General features: G+C 43.3%; 2 protein-coding genes across 2 annotated transcripts; both read right to left on the reverse strand.

Moving 5' to 3' along the window:
• Positions 1 to 1,370: 1,370 nt before the first annotated feature.
• Positions 1,371 to 11,752, reverse strand: LOC106612581 (rhodopsin kinase grk7a). The gene is made up of 4 exons (XM_014213869.3): positions 10,249 to 11,752; positions 7,544 to 7,981; positions 3,396 to 3,673; positions 1,371 to 3,201 (listed from the first exon to the last, which is right to left on the reverse strand). The coding sequence occupies exons 1-4, from the start codon at positions 10,840 to 10,842 to the stop codon at positions 2,865 to 2,867; spliced, it is 1,647 nt and encodes a 548-aa protein (XP_014069344.3). The 5' UTR covers positions 10,843 to 11,752; the 3' UTR covers positions 1,371 to 2,864.
• Positions 11,753 to 12,288: 536 nt separating this feature from the next.
• rbx2 (RING-box protein 2) lies at positions 12,289 to 13,898 on the reverse strand. The gene is given in 3 exon segments (NM_001140739.1): positions 12,289 to 12,714; positions 13,133 to 13,180; positions 13,673 to 13,898. Coding segments are annotated over 3 exon segments (333 nt in total). The 5' UTR covers positions 13,839 to 13,898; the 3' UTR covers positions 12,289 to 12,595.
• Between the last annotated feature and the right edge of the window lie 8,758 nt (positions 13,899 to 22,656).

The following is a 22,656-nucleotide window of genomic DNA, read 5'->3' on the forward strand; positions in this document are numbered from 1 at the left end:
CCCACAACAGACACCAGCCAACAGAACATCTCAGTCCTGTTAGGTCGCCTCTCTCAGGATTTAGCACCGCACATGTTTATGTCCCACACATTAAAAACCTGTTCACAAATGTGTCTGTGTTTCGCCAAAATGTAAGACTTACAGGCCAGAGTTTGGGTTTCAATCCATTAGTAAAGGATATTTATCAGATTAAAAATGGAGCCCTGGCAGTAATATGTTATGTAAACATAAACTGCTGGACATCTGATCTGAGTGTTGAATGAGGGAAGGTAGATGTAATTAGCATGGGTTGATGATATCTGTATTGTGAGTATTGAGGCGGTTGGAGATGAATTCGCTAGGGCAAAATACTGTGACAACCATACTGGTTCTCAAATCAAGTGGGAGAAATTCAGGCAGAGAAAAGGGGCACTTGAGGTTAAATTTAAACTGATTTTAACACAGATTATACAGGGAAATTAAAAAACATTCTCAAAGAAATATATATATATATTCTTTGATTTTCAACAATTTCCTATTGCACATATCACCTTTCCACTCAGCATACACATACCACAAGCATCCCCAATCCCTTAAAAAAAGGAATAGAGATTTACACTGTAAAAATTACAAATCAAATGTCACTTCGAGAAACTCAACGTAACAAAGACACAAGCACAAAACAGGACCAGCTTTTGATTTAACATTCTTGTGAGATCCATTCAACTCATACACAGAATATAATAAACTGTCCATACAGACACTGAAATCCTCTATGATCATCTCAGTTTCTTAATTCAATTAACATACTTAATTAGAAAGGTGCATTATGGTGCACACAGATTCTTAAAGGCCCAGTGCACTCAAAAGTATGTTTTTCCAGTGTTTTGTGTCATATTGTACAACGGCTGATGAAACTAACACAATTTAATCAATGTTATTTCCTGATAGTTGCTTGTTGAAAATACAAATCTACACAGGACCTAATTAGCAGGTTTGCAAAGGCAGGAGTTTTGTCTTTCCCGGTGACATCACCAGGCGATAAATTAAAGAATTCACCAATAACAAAGAGAGTTCCAAACCTCTCTGCCAATGACAGCTAATTTTCAGTTTTCCCCTCTCAGACATCTCCCAGACAGTCCTAGCAAACATTGTTGCCTGAGAAATAGTTATTTGCTAAAATGCTATTTTTGTCAATTTTAATGTAATACTATTACAGTAAGGTACATAAGTGTTACCCAGAAATAATTTCATATTGATATATAAACATCTGCATTGGGCCTTTATATGTAACTAATGGGTGAAAATAAGTTAGCATATACATTGTTATAGTGCACTTGAAATAATCCCTACATAATACTATTAAAAATAGCTTATAAGACTGAACACAGTGAGATCCATTTTCCATTTATTTATACATTTGTTAAAATATGTTTTGGGAGTTTGTTGGTCATTGGGATAGACTTGTGAAGGAGTGAGAGTTAATGCTCTCTAAGGTTTTAAGAGTCAAAGCATTGAAATCCAACAACACCACAACTCACAAAAAAGGTAACAGGTGATCTTACCATAAGCATTTAAAAAAGGCAAGATGTTACACACAGGTCAATATAGAGAAGATGGTTTTGTGAATATCCACATATCTAGATATCTGAGGACACCTTGTGGTAGAAGCCTGCTACTGCAACTCTGACAGTGCCTGTAAAGCACAGTCCCCATTCTGGCTCTAGTCTAGCTGTTTGCTGTTGATTATACCACAGACACTGACTCTGCCCAATGATATAGGCAAAATGACCTATAGCACCTTATCAATTGCTGATATCATCGTAAGTGCTGTGGTTTATCATGATAATTGCAATGTAGGAGAGCAGGAAGAATCATATCCCCCCTTGGGTTGTGCCGTGGCGGAGATCTTTGTGGGCTATACTTTGTCTCAGGATGGTAAGTTGGTGGTTGAAGATATCCCTCTAGTGGTGTGGGCCCTGTGCTTTGGCAAAGTGGGTGGGGTTATATCCTGCCTGTTTGGCCCTGTCCAGGGGTATCATCGGATGGGGCCAGTGTCTCCTGACCCCTCCTGTCTCAGCCTCCAGTATTTATGCTGCGGGGGCTAGGGTCAGTCTATTACATCTGGAGTATTTCTCCTGTCTTATCCGGTGTCCTGTGTGAATTTAAGTATGCTCTCTCTAATTCTCTTTCTTTCTTTCTTTCTTTCTTTCTTTCTTTCTTTCTTTCTTTCTTTCTTTCTTTCTTTCTTTCTTTCTTTCTTTCTTTCTTTCTTTCTTTCTTTCTTTCTTTCTTTCTTTCTCTCTCTCTCTCTCGGAGGGCCTGAGCCCTAGGACCATGCCTCATGACTACCTGGCATGATGACTCCTTGTTCTCCCCAGACCACCTGGCCGTGCTGCTGCTCCAGTTTCAACTGTTCTGCATGCGGCTATGGAACCCTGACCTGTTCACTGTGATGACTATTATTTGACCATGCTGGTCACTTATGAACATTTGAACATCTTGGCCATGTTCTGTTATAATCTCCACCTGGCACAGCCAGAAGAGGACTGGCCACCCCTCATAGCCTGGTTCCTCTGGTTTTGGCCTTTCTAGGGAGTTTTTCCTAGCCACCATGTTTCTACATCTGCATTGCTTGCTGTTTGGGGTTTTAGGCTGGGTTTCTGTACAGCACTTTGATATATCAGCTGATGTAAGAAGGGCTTTATAAATACATTTGATATCCACAAAAAAAAGGTGTGAAGTGGTGGAAATATGTTTCTTGACCTGGCCCTGGATTTTACTACCACTTCACACCTTTTTTGTGGATACGATTATTGTCACAATGTTCTTAATGAGATAGCTTTGAAAATTACAAAAGTCCTAACTATAGTATAGAGGGGCTTTTATAAAAGCGTGCAGGATTTAGATTTCTTCTCCTCGTCGTCAAATCCAGCAGCCGACTCTTTCCTGTTGGGGTCGTTCAGCTCGTCAAAAAGTCCGCTGTCAATCATTTCCTGTTGCCAAGCAATGGGCACCGCCCCCGTGTTGAATTCCTTGAAGAATTTGTCATCTTTGTCGTCAAACACAATGCCCTTGATCTCTGAGAAGTCTTTGATGTCCCCCGTGTCTTTGGCGTAGACCACGTTGGGCTTGGGAACCCAGGGTGGGTCGATCAGCCCCGCCTCCAGTCGAGGGAAGTTAATGCTCTTGAACCACTCATGCTTCCTTGGGTCTTCGTTCCTGGATGAGAGAAACACACTGAAGTCAGAGAAATATACATTCCCCCCAAAACCACCTGACCTGATACCTAGAACCAGGTGTTTTTCCTGAACATGTGACCTGACCAGAAAAACCTCTAGAGGGCCCTAGAGTTGTTCCTGGTTCGCCCATGTACTCAGGAATATCTCCGGGCCGAAACTGTGCTCAATTCTTACTTGGTCCTGCATCCCAGACGCTCATCAATTTTCTTCTTGAGGAAGAGGTCGATGATGGTTTTGGTGCCCTCGTCAAAGTTCTTGTGCTCGTACTTGCATTCATCCTCAAGGGTGCGCCGTGCCACCTCCTCCTTCTGCACCTTCTCCTTATAGTCCTTGAAGGGCAGGCGAGCTGACACCATCTCGTAGATACTGCAGCCCAGTGCCCACCAGTCCACTGACATCCGGTAAGGCTCTTTCTTCAGGATCTCTGGGGCCATGTAGCCACTTGTGCCAGCCTGAGGAGAAGGAGGACGGGAGGAGGAGAGGAGTGGAGAGGAGAGAGGTGTGATGACAGAGAAGGAAACAGAGAAAGAGAAGTGAGGGGTTGCTTAGGCCTAGTTCTAGGGTTCCATACCATAGCAACAAAATGTTCTGTGTTATATCAACTGTGGACTACAGCACAATACTTCACATAGTTGAGCTAATCAGTGGCAAATTGGTTGTGGCATAGCACAACTTCTGATTGATTGATTAATTGATTCAACCCTTACATATGCCAATCTACCCTTATGCTCACCATGCCCCTTATCAGGGACCTTATATCCCTAAATTCTACTAAAGCTCTTTCGTAACATCAGCACCACATGCCTGCACCAGGTTTCCCCTGCACTAGCCTCCAGTAAGCACTCTATCCTGGCCATCTCCTGACCTGAGCCCCCCCTGGGCTGCACCACTCTCCATTAAGTGGATACCTAGTGGGACTGAGCCTCTCCTCGCAGACAGATCCCAGCCACCTCTGAATTATGCTAAGATTAGTGGGCTGGGGGCTAATGCACTGAGCTCCTGGTCAAGGCAAATCCCAATGGACAAGCCTGTTTTAGGCGCCAATTTCCCACCTAACAGTGAGTGAGTGACTGCAGGTTAATGAGAGTGAAGTGTGTTGTAGTTCACGGACCAGTTCCAAGTAAAATATAGGCCTACCCTTTTATTGGCTCCTCAGATATTTGTATGTCATTGCATTAATCAGGAGTTGACTGTATACAGTATGAGTGTAGATAGAAGTGTCCCTCCTATGGCTCAGTAGGGAGCCTGAGTCATAGAGGGTGAAAGAGAAGTCAATGTCATGGACGGTAACTAACGTGGAACAGGTCACATCCTGCTGGGCACACCACGTCATTTCAATGTGGATAACTGGGGAATTTTTGGTTGAGATGTTGATCATTGAGATTACAACCTATATTCACCCACTCAAAAAGACAGGCAAAAGTTAGTTGAATTTCCAATGTGTTATCACTATGCTTTCAACCACCTGAAAGTACAACCAAATTCCAATGGAGAAACAATGTTTAAATTTTTAGTTGACACCCAAATGTCACTGCACTTTTCAACCGTTTAAAAGCACACCAAAGTTCAAATGGGAACAGAATGTCAGATATTGTCAAGGCTGTGGGTAACTGGTGAAAGGAGTCAGGCGCAGGAGAGCTGAGATGCGTGGACAAGGTATTTCATTCAAGAAAACACCAGTATAAACACAATACTATGGTGCTGGAAAAATACCGGTACCACGAAATAAACAGGCGTAAATACAAAACCCGGTAACAATATACTAGCCGTCAGATACAGCCTTACAATAAAACAAACACGCACACAAACATGGGGGAAACCAGAGGGTTAAATAATGAACAGTTAAATGGAGGAATTGAAACCAGGTGTGTAAAAACCAAAGACAAAACAAATGGAAAATGAAAAGTGGATCGGTGATGGCTAGAAGGCCGGTGACGTCGACCGCCGAACGAACAAGGAGAGGGACCGACTCCGGCGGAAGTTGTGACAGATATTTCGTTTTTTTTATGCAACAGATTCATGTGTTATCACTGTGCTTAATCTAATAACAGAACCAAATGACCTGGATTGCAGTAGAGATAACAAAAGTACATGGTGCAAGAGATCAATTCCATTTGAGATTGTGAAGATCTCCACATATGCATGATATCTTGAACATGCAGACTATATGATTACATAAGAAGAAATGTATAGGTACAGTCACCTCAAAACGTGGCCATGGATAGGTTATTCATTTTAAGGTTGAATGTTACATTAACTTGTAAGAAAGCCTTAATATTAGGCTATTTACAGTATTCCAAAAGTAATAATGAATTGTGTTTGGTTGACAATGCAACCAAATATCAACATTTAAAGGATAGTTCCTGCTTGAATAGCTCCATCTGAGCCATTGTGTCACGACTCCCGCCGAAGTCGGTCCCTCTCCTTGTTCGGGCGGCGTTCGGCGGTCGACGTTACCGGTCTTCTAGCCATCGCCGCTCCACCTTTTCATTTTCCATTTGTTTTGTCTTGTTTTCCCGCACACCTGGTTTACATCCCCTCATTACTCTACGTGTAAATTATCCTCTGTTCCCCCCATGTCTCTGTGTGGTATTGTTTGTTGTAAAGTGTATGTGCACTCTAGAATGGTTTGGGACGGGTTATTTCGACCCGTATTTTGTTGTTCTGGGTACAGTTTGTTTTGCCTTATTAAAGTGCTCCGGTTGTTACCCATTTCTGCTCTCCTGCGCCTGACTTCCCTGCAGCCAGTTACGCACCTCTTACACACTGGCTTTATCCAGTTCTTTAACTTTTATTTTTGGTTGAGTTGGAAACGTGAATCCAACATATTATTTGTTAACAAGTTAATAGGCTATTTGTTGTATTTCAGAGATGTATCTTCTTATTGGATAGTTTAATTCCAGTTTGTCTACGAATGTATGGATTCACATCTCCATATCAACCAACAACCAAAGTTAAAGACTAGGAATAAATCAAATCAAACTTTAAATGCACTTTAAATAAAGTGTGATTTCATTTAGTCCTATTCTTTAACTTAGATTTTTGTTTGAGAATCCAACATGTAAATGATTCATTTGCCAAACTGGAATTACAGCCAGACTAAGTCAATGGCAAAAATGGAATTATCCAAGCAGAAGATACATCTCCTTCAAATTGTGATATTTGGTTAAGTTGACAACAAAGCACAATTCAATATCACTAAATAACATACAATTTGAAATCAACCAGAGCCTGAAACCCTAGGCCTATTGTGTTATCTATTTTTAGTTGAATTCTGAGTTTAATTGAAACAATGACTGTTGATGACTTTCCTAATACTATATAGGCTTACATAGCATCATTCGTGATATGAGTAATAAAGTATGGTCACATTTAATTTGCTCTGTTAAACATATACCCTTTGGAATGACTTCAATAGCAACAGTTAATCTATCTAGTTTTTAAGTGGAGCTCTCTTAATACGGAGGTTGCTAATTGAGTGTGTGTGTGTTTGTGCGTGTGTGTGTCGTGTGTGTGTGTGTGTGTGTGTGTGTGTGTGTGTGTGTGTGTGTGTATACAGAGGTTGCTAATTGAGAGTGAACCTCATACATAATGCAGGAAGGGCAGTGTACAGTCATTCCCAAGATAGTACATTGGTAAAAGTCAGTGACAAATATCATAGCTGGGCTTGGTTAAAACCCTGGATGGGAGACCAAAGCCTAGCTGTAGACAGATCAAGTCTCCAGTAGGAGGTGCTGCCCAGCCTAATGTTTTTATTCTGATAGTGGACATAACGTTGAAGATCTGAAGTTGTTTTAAAGCTACAAATTCAACATATTTTATACATGGTTTGTCTATGTAGAAATTTGGTTTCCATGATGGCATAATCCCGTGGTTGAAATGTCACCCTCAAAACAACAGTTGATGACTTTTTTCAAATCTAATGTATTTTATGTAACCCCCCCCCCCCCTTAAAAAATGTTGATGCACTCTTGTAAAGTGGTTGTTCCACTGGATATCATAAGGTGAATCGACCAATTTGTAAGTCACTCTGGATAAGAGCGTCTGCTAAATGACTTAAATGTAAATGTTATGCGTAGATTCCACATCACAATAGGTTGACAAATTATGTTGAAACAACATTGATTCAACAAGTTTATGCCCAGTGGGATGGTAATAATGTAAAACCCTGGTTATGGATAGATCCCTAACCATGGATAAATCCTTATCAATAATACCATGTCATGTCACCCTACTCTAAAAAAAACTCAATCATTGTTGTTAATGTAGAGTCATTAAACAACAAGGATGAGGAGTTCATCTCAGCCTATCAGAGCCCTTACCTTTTGATTGATGGTCTTTTCGCCAGGGAGCTCCACGGCCAACCCCAGATCCGAGAGTCGACATTGGCCGAAGCTGTCCAGTAGCACGTTCTCTGGCTTCATGTCTCTGTATGCTATATCCATGGCGTGCAGGTGGAGGATTCCTGTGGTGACCTGCGCAATGTAGTAATTGATGCGGTCTATTTCTAGGCCTTTTTCGCCAATGTTGTAGATGTGGTACCGGAGGTCGCCACCATTCATCAGGGTCATGACGAGACACAGGTGGGTCTTAGAGTCGTAGGCATAGGACAGATTCACCAGGAACAGGCTGTTGACCTTCTCCAGGATCTGCTTTTCCAGTAGTGCCATGCCTTCACCATTCTTCTGCTTCAGACGCTTCTTGCACAGCTTTTTGCAGGCGTACATCTGCCCTGAGTTCTTCACCTGCACGGCACATACCTATGCAGAGAGAGAGAGGGACTGAAACTAATATGTCTGATAAATGTATGATAAGATCCCCAAGCTATCACATAACCCAGCTAGCACAAAACATTCTGAGAACCACATGTTTCTTAGAGCTTGGTGAGAGTGTGGTTGTCCTATGGTTATTTAGCATACAACCTTCCCACAACTTTCTGGGAATGGTGCAGGATTGATGCTTGGCTTTGGAACATTCTCAGCACATTTAATGGTCGACTATGGGCACAAAAAATTATCCAACTCCGCCCTTGCAACATTTCTTAAGCAGAAATGGGGTGTGCCTTTGGTGGTTTGTCGATGTGTCATTGTTTTTTTTGCACAAAGCGACCGATGTAGCTAGTTCGTTCGCTAAGCTAGCCACTTTAGCTTGCCAGGAACTCCTCCAGTATGTGTTGAGGTCATTTCACAGAATTTGTTTTTGGACGGAAGTTGTAGAGATTGGTAAGAAATAGCATTTCTGTAGCCAAATATCTTATTCCTCCATTTTGTTTTTAAGCTTTAAATGGCCTGGTAGGATGGTGCATTGATCAGTTATGCAGTTTAAAGATGTTATTTTAGCATTTTTGCCCAAAGTCAACCTTTAAGGAACTTGACAAAAAATATATTTTCTTGGTATTTCATTACTTTAACAGAATGTTTCCTAAAAGTTCAAACATTGCAACATTTAATTAAAATGTTGGTAATGTTCTAAGAACGTTCTCCAACTGGTTTGACATTGGGAAGCTTCTCAAATAGTTCAGAGAACGTTAAGAAACAACGTTCTTCTGTGGGAGTTTCAGTAATACAGCATAACGTTTCCTACAATATTCCTCATGATTCTATTTAAAGTCAAGTTCTCAAATTGTTCCGAGAACGTTAAGAAAACTTTCCATAAAAACCACAAGAAAATATTAGTAATGTTCAGAGAACATTCTAAGAATGTTATTTAAAAATATATATTCCATTCTCAGAACGTTAAGATAACTTTAGTAACATTCAGAGAACATTATAAGAATGTTATTTAAAAACATATACATTCCGTTCTCAGCATAAAAAAAACTCTATCCTCTATCTTGTTAAGTGTGTTTAGGTGTGTTGCCCGCGCCCACTAATTGTCCAACACCTGAACTTAATGAGTGCTTGTTTCCTTTGAAATGGGGTATCTTTGAATAGATTTAAACAGCTTTGTATGAATTCAAAAAAAACATGGCATGCTAGCTCTATCCTGGTGGCACAGTAGACTAATTCCATGGACAGAAAACAGAAGAATCTCACTGATGCTGTGCCACAATAAAAAATAAACGTGTTTGCATGATTAATGCCTAAGGAAAGGCATTTCCATGTGCTTCCATCTGTGCTTGGAGACCGAAAAAGTTAATCCAAACTAAGCTAGCAGTGTTATTAAAAGTCTTATTGACTGTGACCGGGAGGCCCATAGGGCTGCACACAATTGGCCCAGCGGCGTCCAGGTTAGGGGAGGGTTTGGCCGGGGGGACTGTACTTTGCTCATCACACTCTAGCGACTCCTTGTGGCGGCCCGGGGGCCTGCAGGCTGACTACGGTCGTCAGTTGAACGGTGTTTCCTCCGACACATTGGTGCAGCTGGCTTCCGGGTTAAGCGGAAGGGTGTTAAGAAGCGTGGTTTGGCAGGTCATGTTTCGGAGGACACATGACTCCACCTTACCCTCTCCCGAGCCCTTTGGGGAGATGCAGCAATGAGACAAGATCGTAATCCGAACACAATTGGATATCACGAAACTGGGAAGAAAAAGGGTGTAAAATATAAATAAAATACAAATAATATTATTGAAACATGTTCTCAGAATGTTAAGAAAACCTCCCAGGAAAACTTTCATGTAACCATAGTAAAACATTCTCAGAAGCTCCCTGCAACCTAAAAATGTACATTCTCAGAAGAGGTGAAATTTTAAATTGCGTTCTCAGAACGTTTAAAAAACATTGTTTTACCGGTCAGGAAAGTTATGGCTTCGTTCTCAGAACCAATTGCAAACAAAAACATAACATTTCCACAACTTCCAAGGAACCAAATGTGTTAGCTGGGCAGTATGTCGTTAGATGAGGTACAAACAATTATCCCTTTTAGGGACTTCTTTATCATGCCTTATCATTAGTATTTGTACCATCGCAATTCTCACTGTAACTGTTGCATACCCTTAAAACAGTGTTCAAGTTTACATTTTAGAACTGTAATATTTCACTACTGTTGTCAGTTAGGCAGCTGCACTGTAAACTTTTTGTGGACTTACCTCTCCAAAGCCTCCCTTTCCAAGGGTCCTGAACTCATGAAAATACTTATCAGTGATTTTCTGTTTCTCGTACCCTTTCCACTGCAGGAACTTGTCAAAGTTAGGGCTGGTCTGGTACTCTGTGAAGGGCTTTTCCTTCAGGTACTCCCGTGTGGCATCCTTCACCTTGCCCATCATCACGTCTTCAAAATCCTTGTCTGACACGGCCTTGCACTTGTCCGCTACCTCTCCTGTCAAGTAGGACAGGAAGCTCTTGGAGTCAGCCTTGCAGAACTTGTTGATGATGTTAGTCCTCAACTTATCTTTGCCAGCGCCTTCCGCCAGATCCCAGTCGATTAGCTCATCCAGGAACTCTGCAGCTGCCACGTACTGCGGGTTGGACTCCAGGAGGAACTTCCGGAAGAACTTCTTCCCTATGGGCTGCCTCTCGCAGAGCATCTCAAATTCTTTCCCCACTGCGGCGCGGATGGACACGCACTGTTCTGGCTTGGGAAGGGACAGGCTGCGCCGCCTCTTCCTCATCTCCTTTTCGTCGCCCCCCTTAAGGTAGGCCGTGTTCGCCACCAGATTATCCAGTCCCCCCATGTCACACATGTTGGCTGCTGCTGTGTTGGGTTGTCCCTCCTACACCGTGTGGCTGAGCAGGGAGCTAAGGCTACTAAGGTGCTGGAAGAGGGTGCTAAGACTATGTTCTTTCCCTGTAGTGTGTCCAATTCTCTCCAGGTCCCTGGTGTGACTGAGCAGCTCCGACATCTGCGCCACACCAGAAGACATTCTTTGACTCAATCACGTAATGCTTCAACTAGAATTAAAAAGCACGAGGGATTTTCTCTTAAGTGTTTGTGTGCTCATTCATGGGCGCTGCTCACGGAAAGGAACTTATGTGGCTTCTTACTTAAGAAGCTTTTGTCGGTCTATATTTAGCGAGCTACCAACTTAGATGGGGACAATGCCAGCATAACTGTAGTGAGGTGCTGGCCTTACTGTCATAATATTATGGATAGAAAGACGTAAACAAAGAGTTAAAGGCTACACATTGAGGCGATGAGAGACTATTAATTCAGTTTGTGAAGACAATGTCTGGTTTAGGAGATGAATGGATTTAATAACAGACATAGGCCTACGCTACTGTGTATTCAATTCTGTCAAGAAGTAGTGAAAGATCTCCCTAGAATAATGACTTCAGCTAGAGGCTATTTCTATTCAGTTATGAGAACACATTCATTTACACAGACTCTATTAGACTTGTAATAGAAAAGCATTTTTCATTATCTTCATATTCTGCTTTCTGAGATGTCTAGTAAAGGTTAGGCCACAGGTCAGGATTTAGGCAGAAGTCATGGATGACTTCCACAAAGATTGTTGTTACGCCGAGCTACAGTCCTGACCTGGGATTGGGGGCAAAGCTAAAAAAGCAAGAGAGCTGCATTTAGTGAGCCCTAAAAATAGCCCTTTGACAAGATCAGTGCCAAGTATAGTTGCCTAAAACCATGAGGAGTAGGAAAGTCTGATAAAACATGTAGGTAAGCTGGGTCTATTTAAAGTTCTGTTGTGCCAAAAGGGGTGTGCTTTGGCTGATGAGCAGAAGACGGGCAGGATTATAACTTTATGCCTTCGGAAAGTATTCAGACCCCTTGACTTTTTCTACATTTTGTTACGTTACAGCCTTGTTTTCAGACTGTATTTACATCATCTTGCACTCAGTTGTGGCTCAGTTGGTAGAGCATGGCACTTGCAACACCAGGGTTGTGGGTTCAATTCCCACATTCCCCAATTATGCAATCTGGGAAGTTCTCTGACTAAATACAGTCCCTGCAGCACCATGGATCCAAACTCCAATAGCCTACACATGATGCAGAGACAATAGTAGATATTCTGTAATCATTCTCTTGATTAGTAGGTGAAGTATGAAATGTGCTCTTACAGGTAGCAAGGAAGGCAGGCAGACACCTCATGATCTGAGTTCAGACTTCTGAGGGGATGCAACTATAACCATAAACCACCACATTAAAATGCCAAAGAAAGAAATAACAAAGCTATGCTTAGACTTATTTTAATAACTAACTTTTTTTCTCTCACAAAAACATCTTGGACGACACAAAAAAGTTAACCATGACACCAAGCGCAGCACCTATCCTCAGTTCTTCAGCATCGCCCTGCACCTGCCGACACTTCCATCAAAGAGCGGGGCAAGGACGTCTTCACCAGGATATTGGCCATTCAATCTATATCTTAGCATCGAAGGAATGACAGCAGCATGCACACACAATGTACATAGAAGGTTGCAGTATTCAGTCCGGTCTCCTGTCCAAACTTGCAGTGGAAGGATGGGGAAGTTAGAGGCACTTCATTTGCCGATTCTTTGCACGACCCAGTCCTGCTGGCACAGTGGACAGCGATTGTTCTGCTTCACCCAGAGAGACATGCAGCAATTGTGGAAAGAGTGGTTGCACTCTCCCCATACCACTGTGAAAGAGGGGAGACAGAAGCAGACTATGAAATGGTGTGCTACATGGTATTTTCAAATTCAGCATGTCAGCAGAAGAGCAGAATACATGGTAAAGCATATTGGTACACACACAACCAATATGTTTTATCTTAATGCATACACAGGACAAACTCTGCTTTACCAAGGTTTAGATACACTGGCTTTATCACATTTTAACCCAATATACCAGGCTAGGAACCCAGGTATATCTGCCACATGCACATCTGCTGTGAGACCAGTATGAGTTGTCGCCAAGTTCTGGATCTATAAAATGAGTATCCAGGTTTCACCCAACACTGGAGCAGACCCAGGGTCATACCTGCCGTTGGTCTGATAACACAAAACAATACTGTTGTGTTATATACATGTTGGGCTAAGACGTTTAAAGTGGCTTACCGACACAGTCCTCTTGTTTATTTTCAGCCTGACACCGCAAGCATGCATCTGCGGAAAGAAGGTACATATCAAGGAAACTTTGCTAACTAGCTACTTAACGTTAAACCGGTGCACAGCTATCGCTGACCATTCCTGATTTGTGACACATGGACTGATACAGCTGGCTAGCAATTCCGTCCTACCAGGCAAGTTTAGCTAGGTAATTTAGCTTCATTCCTTGCAATGACTTGAGCCATGTTTTCAGAATTCTAACGTTAACCTCCTAACGTTAGCTTATTAGCAAGCTAACATTAGTTGTCTATTTGCTAACTACGTACGAGCTAACAAACTAAGCTCTCCAAATAGGAAGCATTCTCAGTCTGTCTGCCCATGAAGATGAACATCCATCCCTTAATCAGTTTAGGTGACTGTCTGACCACTAAGCTATTGTATTTAGCTTGTTGTTAGCTAGCTTAATGCGCATCAAGAGTTGGCTATGGGTGTAACATTACTGCTGTAACTTGTTAGCTGGCTTACTAGCTAAATCACAAACAAACTTACCCATAACTTGGACCCTACAAATGGCGCATGTATCGCACTCCACATCCCAGCTCCACATTGCAACAGCATTCCATTTCTTGAGAGAAAACATCTTGTCACTGCTCGATTTTGACCCAGAAGTAGAGCTGTGAGAGTGAACTAAACCCGGCTCTTCACCGTCTTCCATCTCTGCAATAAACTAGCTAACAGCAAAACAAAATGGACGAAAGAAGCTAGCTAGTTAGTCCGTGGTGTTAGGATTTTTTAACCAGCAGAGCAAACAAACCAGGGGGCGCTCGTGCGCTATAACACACCTGCAGTACTACCAAACGAACAGATGGCGGAGCCAAAGATTAAAAAGTAGCCCACTGTGTAAAACCCGTCTTCTTTTCTTCTGCTTCTGGGGATTTTATATGGCGATTGGCAAACAACTTTATGGTGCACAGTGAAGGTCTAATCCTACCCAATAATCTCGTCTCCCTAAAGAAACGAAATACAATATTAAATACTACATCCCCTGAAGATTTCCCCAGCAGTTCACTTAATTCTGGCACTTCAACCCCATTACTCCTCAAATCTAATAACAATCACCCCCCTTCTCTCACATATTTCTGGCACTGAAATAGATAGAACATGTTCCACTGTCTCCATCTCCTCCTGACAATGATCACACCTACCAGTCGGATGTTTCCCCACCACTTCCAATGTACTATTTAGCCTTTTGTGTCCCAGTCTCAGCCTTGTGACTACACTTTCCTCCCTTCTCTCTCGGCCCGAGGACCTTCCTGCCCCCACCTTTTCCTGGCTTTTATACGTGTCTTCCCTTACGCTCCCTGTTCCACAACTCTTACCACTTATTTTTAACCACTGTTCTTATTAATCTCTTGGCTTCTACTTTACTGATGGACAATTCCGTCTCAACATTAGGATGTTTAAGAGCCTGCTTGGTGATAACATCCTCCTCCTCATTCCCCTCTACTCACACATGAGCTGGTACCCAGAGGAACATCACAAATACCTCATCTCTTTCACCCTATACAAACACTGCAAAACCTCATACAATACGTTCTGTCTGCTCTGAGACACACATGAATTTTAGCTCATCAGTGCTGCACAGGAGTCAGAGCAGATGACTACTCTGTCTGGCCGCACCTCCTCCACCCACTCTGCAGCCAATAGTATGGCCATCAACTCCATTGTGTAAACAGATAAATTATCCGTTGCTCTTTTTGTCACTGCCAGCTTACACTCAGGAACACTAAAAGTTGCACCTGTCCTCCCTGTTTTAGGGTCCTTAGATCCATCTGTGAATATATTCAGGAAAGCATAGTACTGTGTCCTTAAATGTTCACTTACAACTGAATCTACTCCTTAACATTTCTTACCCTCTCAAGCAACCCTAGATCTATCACTGGTTGAGGGAGAAACCAAGGTCGGATAGCAGGAAGAACCACAGAGGGACTAAACTCCCTCCCAAACAACCCCATCTCTCTCGCCATGCAATTGCCTATCAACCCAAAGCTTGTATTCAGATTTTGTTCACTCTAGGAGCACCTTTTTTTTTGTAGGATGTGTAACCGTATGTCCTTGTAGATTTACCCAATATGTCATGGATAAAATCAAATCAAATCACATTTTATTTGTCACATGCGCTGAATACAACAGGTGTAGTAGGCCTTACTGTGAAACGCTTACTTACAAGCCCTTAACCAACAATGCAGTTCAAGAGTTAGGAAAATATTTACAAAATAAACTAAAGTAAAAAGTAACACAATAAAATAACAATAAGGAGGCTATATACAGGGGGTACCGGTACCGAGTCAATGTGCGGGGGTACAGGTTAGTCGAGGTAATTTGTACATGTAGGTCCGGGGTAGGCCGTCATTGTAAAAAAGTATTTGTTCTTAACTGACTTGCCTAGTTAAATAAAGGTTAAATCAAATAAAAATGTAAAAAAGGTATGGGTAAAGTCACTATGCATAGATAATAGACAGCGCGTAGCAGCAGTGAAAAAGCAAATGGGGGGGTCAATGTAAATAGTCCAGGTGTAGCTTTGTGGGCACTATGGTATTGAACGCTGAGCTGTAATCAATGAACAGCATTCTCACATAGGTGTTCCTTTTGTCCAGGTGGGAAAGGGCAGTGTGGAGTGCGATTGAGATTGCGTCGTCTGTGGGGGTGGTATGAGAATTGGAGTGGGTCTAGGGTTTCTGGGATGATGGTGTTGATGTAAGCCATGACCAGCCTTTCAAAGCACTTCATGGCTACCGACATGCCGGCAATCATTAATATTTTAGGCAGGTTACCTTCGCGTCCTTGGGCACAGGGACTATGGAGGTCTGCTTGAAACATGTAGGTATTACAGACTCGGTCAGAGAGAGGTTGAAAATGTAAGTGAAGACAGTTGCCAGTTGGTCAGCTCATGCTTTGAGTACACGTCCTGGTAATCCGTCTGGCCCCGTGGCTTTGTGAATGTTGACCTGTTTAAAGGTCTTGCTCACATCGGCTATGGAGAGCGTGATCACACAGTCATCCAGAACAGCTGGTGCTCTCATGCATGCTTCAGTGTTGCTTGCCTCGAAGTGAGCATAAAAGGCATTTAGCTCGTCCGGTAGGCTCGCGCCACTGGGCAGCTCGCGGTTGTGCTTCCCTTTGTAGTCTGTAATAGTTTTCAAGCCCTGCCACATCAGACGAGCATCAAAGCCGGTGTAGTAGGATTCAATCTTAATCCTGTATTGACGCTTTGCTTGTTCGATGGTTCGTCTGAGGGTGTAGCGGGATTTCTTATAAGCGTCCGGATTAGTGTCCCGCACCTTGAAAGCGGCAGCTCTAGCCTTTAGCTTGATGCGGATGTTGCCTGTAATCCATGGCTTCTGGTTGGGATATGTATGTACGGTCACTGTGGGGACGATGTCGTCGTTGCACTTATTGATGAAGCCGGTGACTGAGGTGGTACACTCCTCAATGCCATTGGATGAATCCATGAACATATTCCAGTCTGTACTAGCAAAACAGTCCTGTAGCGTAGCATCTGCGTCATCTGACCACTTCCGTGTTGAGCGAGTCACTGGTACTCCCTGCTTTGATTTGCCAAATGGGGGGTGAGGGAGAGCTTTCTATGCGTCTCTGTGTGTGGAGTAAAGGTGGTCTAGAGTTTTTTTCCCCCTCTGGTTGCACATGTGACATACTGGATGAAATGAGGTAAAACAGATTTAAGTTTGTCTGCATTAAAGTCCCCGGCCACTAGGAGCGCCGCTTCTGGGTGAGCATTTTCTTGTTTGCTTATGGCCTTATACAGCTCGTTGAGTGCGGTCTTAGTGCCAGCATCGGTTTGTGGTGGTAAATAGATGGATACGAATAATATAGATGAGAACTATCTTGGTAGATAGTGTGGTCTACAGCTTATCATGAGGTACTCTACCTCAGGCGAGCAATACCTTGAGACTTCTTTAATATTAGACATTGCACACCAGCTGTTATTGCCAAATAGACACACACCCCCGCCTCTCGTCTTACCAGACATAGCTTCTCTGTTATGCCGATACACAGGAAACCCAGCCAGCTCTATATTATCCGTGTTGCCGTTCAGCCACGACTCTGTTGGTTGGATAGTCTTAATCATCGTAGATCATCCATTTTGTTTTCCAAGGATTGCACGTTGGCCAATAGAATGGATGGTAGTGGAGGTTTACTCACTTGCATACGAATTCTCAGAAGGCAGCCTGACCTCCGCCCCCTTTTTCTCCATCTTTTATTCAAGCAAATTACGGGGATTTGGGCCTGTTCTCGAGAAAGCAGTATATCCTTCGCGTCGGACTCATTATAGAAAAACACTTTTTCCAGTTCGAGGTGAGAAATCGCTGTTTCGGTGTCCAGGTGCTCTTTTCTTGACTGTAGCAGCAACATTATGCACAAAATAAGTTTAAAATAAATTACAAACAAAGCGAAAAAACGAACAAAATAGGACAGTTGGTTAGGAGCCCGTAAATCGGCAGCCACCTCCCCCGGCACCATTATACAACTAGCTGTTGTCTACTTAACTTTAACGGCATCTCTCCCAACTCTACCTGCATCGCTGCCACCGGAGAGGTCCTAAGGGCTCCACAACATATTCTTAGGGCTTGGGCCTGGATAACATCTAGCTTTTTTAAAAGATGTCTGAGCTGCTGATCCATATGCTATACTTCCATAATCCACTGATGACCTTAACGGTGCTATATATATAATTTCAACGTCATTCTATCTACCCCCACTCCATTCCTGACAAGCAACGCATCACATTCAATATTTTCTTTCCTTTGACAACTACTCTGTTAATATGCTCCGCCCATGTCCTTCGAGTGTCAAACCAGACTCCCAGGAACCTAAACACTCCCACCCTCTCCAGATTCCTTCCATACAACTTCAAGTATATTTCCTCCCCAACCTTCCTTCTACAAAAAAAAACGTCTGTGTTTTCTCAACTGAAAACTTGAAGCCCCACCTGAGGGACCACTGCTCAACTTCACTAATCGCTTCTTGAACTCTTCTGGCTGTATGGGTAATATTTCTCCCTCTCTTCCACAGTGCCCCGTCATCCACAAACAATGACCTCCCAATATCAGGTCTCACCTGAGAGAATACATCATCAATCATAATGGAGAACAACAAAGGACTAATGACACTTCCCTGGGGGGTACCATTATCTACCTCATGGCTTTCTGACATAGAGCTCCCCACCCTCACTTGTATTGATTGCCCAAAAAGAAAATCCTTTATCCAGTTATCAACCCTTCCTCCTACCCCCATGTTATCCAGCTTGATAAGTAGGCCTTCGTTTCACATCATATCATAGGTCTTCTCTACATTGAATAAAATGGCTACCACTGCCTCCTTATTTGCCAGTGCTTTCCATATGACTGACTCAAGGCAGTACAGGATCCATCGTTCCCCTGCCTTTCCTGAACCCACTTTGATCTGGTGACATTAGTCCTCTACTCTCCAGAAAGTACAGTAAGTCAGCCTTTCCGTTATCATCCTTTCCAAACATTTCCATAGGTGAGACGTCAATGCTATCGGCCTATAGCTTGAAGGACTAGTAGGGCCATCACTACCGCCTGCTTCCAACTTCCAGGCAGTTTCCTCTCCTGTCCCACCTTATTGTAAAGGCCCAATACTTTCCCCATTGCAGTGTAACTGAGACGAGCCATCATGATGTAACACATCTCATCCTTCCCAGGAGATGTTACCCCAGCTTTAGCTAATGCTCTCTTCATCTCAGCCAACGTATACAAGGGCAGTTCAATATATCCTCCACCATCTCTCTCTGATCCAGGACCCCCGGATGTTCTCCTCTGACCCTCTAACTCCCATTCTGCCCCTCTTCTGTCAGATTTTCGGAGCTGTGCACCTTCACAAATGCCTGGGCTAACATCTCTGCCTTCTCCATCTCTCACTGCAACAATCTCCCCACTTTTTAGCACAGGGAGATCCCAATTTCCTCTGTCCCCACTCATCCTCTTAATCATCCCCCATACCTCTCCCACAGGAGTGGTCCTGCCTATGTTTCCACAGAACCGGCGCCAATACTCACACTTAGCTGTCCTAATGATCCTCCTTACTACTGCTTGTTTATACTGAATCAGGTGCTGGTAATTACGGGACCTTTTCAACATTCTGAAAGCTCTGTTCCTACCCTTCACTGCTTCTCCCCCCGTACCCATAGGAATCACCTGCCTTGCAGCCCCAACTATTGCTCTTCTTATTCCAGCATTGACAGTTTCTATATCTGAATTAAGGTAAACCTCTTCACTCTAGGTCTCCTCAAGGTAGCTTATTGTTTATTGTGCACCCTTCTGTTCTGGCTATTTTGCTGTGTGTTTTGTATTTTATACACTATGGCTACTGTTGCTCAGTTGCACTTTTGCAAAAAAAACGTAAACAGAAGGCAATCAACTGCAATCTCATCCCCCCCAAAAACTCCATCCTGATGCACATATGTACAGTATGTGCCATAAGCCAATTGATTATTTTCCCAAACATAGCATGACTAGGAATGTTGATGTACAGCTGAGTCAGGTCTTGGGTTCACAGGGTTGTATACTTGAGGCAATCGCATCCCATCATCCTTCAAGTCTTTTACTCAATCGCAGAGTACCACAGGACTTTGTCGTGCACTGTGCTTTTGAAGTCTCCTGTTGCCTCGGTCCCTTGGACTTCTTCCCATAGAGTTTCACTCATTAATTTGCCTTTAGCCTAGAATAAATAATAACGAACTATAAAAGTACATGGTATGTAACGTTTACTTAAAACATGGTGTACGTGTACTCACATCCTACTAGTGAGAGGGTAATACAAATAAACAGTTTGAAGAACAGAAATGGCCTTAATCTGGGTTGAGGAAACTAGCCCAGAATCTAAAGATTTAACATGTGAACAATATCAGTGCTCTCAGCAAGATTTAAATCACGCGTATAGAACAATGTAAATATCAGCAACACAATACAAATAAGACACAGCAGAACAGGGACATGCCAAAAAAAAGAGCACCCCCCAAAACAAATTCTACAACCCATGGCCACAGACTCTGAGCAATTATTATAAGAAGAGGGGAAAACAGCACAATCTGATGAGTAAATTAACTATTTTCAACTGGAATAAATGCTGCACTCATTAACAATGACCAACACATTTCCAGTCAAAATACAAGATTGTAAGAAATACTGTAGCCTACGATTACTATACTGCTCAAAAAAATAAAGGGAACACTTAAACAACACATCCTAGATCTGAATGAAAGAAATAATCTTATTAAATACTTTTTTCTTTACATAGTTGAATGTGCTGACAACAAAATCACACAAAAATAATCAATGGAAATCCAATTTATCAACCCATGGAGGTCTGGATTTGGAGTCACACTCAAAATTAAAGTGGAAAACCACACTACAGGCTGATCCAACTTTGATGTACTGTCCTTAAAACAAGTCAAAATGAGGCTCAGTAGTGTGTGTGGCCTCCACGTGCCTGTATGACCTCCCTACAATGCCTGGGCATGCTCCTGATGAGGTGGCGGATGGTCTCCTGAGGGATCTCCTCCCAGACCTGGACTAAAACATCCGCCAACTCCTGGACAGTCTGTGGTGCAATGTGGCGTTGGTGGATGGAGCGAGACATGATGTCCCAGATGGGCTCAATTGGATTCAGGTCTGGGGAACGGGCGGGCCAGTCCATTGCATCAATGCCTTCCTCTTGCAGGAACTGCTGACACACTCCAGCCACATGAGGTCTAGCATTGTCTTGCATTAGGAGGAACCCAGGGCCAACCGCACCAGCATATGGTCTCACAAGGGGTCTGAGGATCTCATCTCGGTACCTAATGGCAGTCAGGCTACCTCTGGCGAGCACATGGAGGGCTGTGCGGCCCCCCAAAGAAATGCCACCCCACACCATGACTGACCCACTGCCAAACCGGTCATGCTGGAGGATGTTGCAGGCAGCAGAACGTTCTCCACGGCGTCTCCAGACGTTGTCATGTCTGTCACGTGCTCAGTGTGAACCTGCTTTCATCTGTGAAGAGCACAGTGCGCCAGTGGCGAATTTGCCAATCTTGGTGTTCTCTGACAAAATCCAAACGTCCTGCACGGTGTTGGGCTGTAAGCACAACCCCCACCTGTGGACGTCGGGCCCTCATACCACCCTCATGGAGTCTGTTTCTGACCGTTTGAGCAGACACATGCACATTTGTGGCCTGCTGGAGGTCATTTTGCAGGGCTCTGGCAGTGCTTCTCCTGCTCCTCCTTGCACAAAGGCGGAGGTAGTGGTCCTGCTGCTGGGTTGTTGCCCTCCTATGGCCTCCTCCATGTCTCCTGATGTACTGGCCTGTCTCCTGGTAGCGCCTCCATGCTCTGGACACTACGCTGACAGACACAGCAAACCTTCTTGCCACAGCTCGCATTGATGTGCCATCCTGGATGAGCTGCACTACCTGAGCCACTTGTGTGGGTTGTAGACTCCGTCTCATGCTAGCACTAGAGTGAAAGCACCGCCAGCATTCAAAAGTGACCAAAACATCAGCCAGGAAGCATAGGAACTGAGAAGTGGTCTGTGGTCCCCACGTGCAGAACCACTCCTTTATTGGGGGTGTCTTGCTAATTGCCTATAATTTCCACCTGTTGCCTATTCCATTTGCACAACAGCATGTGAAATGTATTGTCAATCAGTGTTGCTTCCTAAGTGGACAGTTTGATTTCACAGAAGTGGGATTGACTTGGAGTTACATTGTGTTGTTTAAGTGTTCCCTTTATTTTTTTTGAGCAGTGTATATACAACCCAACTCCATTTGTTACCACTATCATGTATCCCAGTGGATTTCAAACGTTTTGATCCGCGACAACAAAAAGTTGTACAACACTTGCGACCCCCAAGCACGCACACGCAAACATGAGCACACAATTGCTGAGCAAATGTAGCCTGCCATTACAGCCATAAACGGTGGTGCATTTTAAAAACGCAAGATATAAACTGTTTTCACCTGCATTGGGAGCTGAAAGTCATTCATGGTAGCAGACAATATTAACTGGGGATATACACTGAGTATACCAAACACCTTCCTAAAATTGAGTTGCACCCCCCATGTTGACCCATGTTGACTCCAATGCTTCCCACAGTTGTGTGAAGTTGGGTGGATGTCCTTTGGGTGGTGGACCATTCTTGATACACACAGGAAACTGTTGAGCGTGAAAAACCCAGCAGCGTTGCAGTTCTTGACACAAACAGGTGCGCCTGGCACCTACTACCATACCCCATTTAAAGGCCCTTACATTTTTTCCCTTGCCCATTTCACCCTCTGAATGACAAACATACCCAATCCATGTCTCAATTGTCTCAAGGCTTAAACATCCTTCTTTATCCTGTCTCCTCCCCTTCATCTACACTGATTGAAGTGGATTTAACAAGTGACATCAATAAGGGATCATAGCTGTCACCTGGATTCACCTGGTCAGTCTATTTCATGGAAAGAGCAG

This window comes from Salmo salar, chromosome 09 (genome assembly GCF_965601325.2).
Source record: "Salmo salar chromosome 09, fSalSal1, whole genome shotgun sequence".
NCBI lineage: Eukaryota > Metazoa > Chordata > Actinopteri > Salmoniformes > Salmonidae > Salmo > Salmo salar.

What these genes read in the sequence shown, in the direction of transcription:
- LOC106612581 (XM_014213869.3), bottom strand. Translation starts at nt 10,842, where the DNA reads ATGTGTGACATGGGGGGACTGGATAATCTGGTGGCGAACACGGCCTAC. An exon ending in AAAAGACCATCAATCAAAAG is followed by an intron (nt 3,674 to 7,543) that starts GTAAGGGCTCTG and finishes CCTTCTCCTCAG; the next exon opens with GCTGGCACAAGTGGCTACAT. An exon ending in CGTCTGGGATGCAGGACCAA is followed by an intron (nt 3,202 to 3,395) that starts GTAAGAATTGAG and finishes TCTCTCATCCAG; the next exon opens with GAACGAAGACCCAAGGAAGC.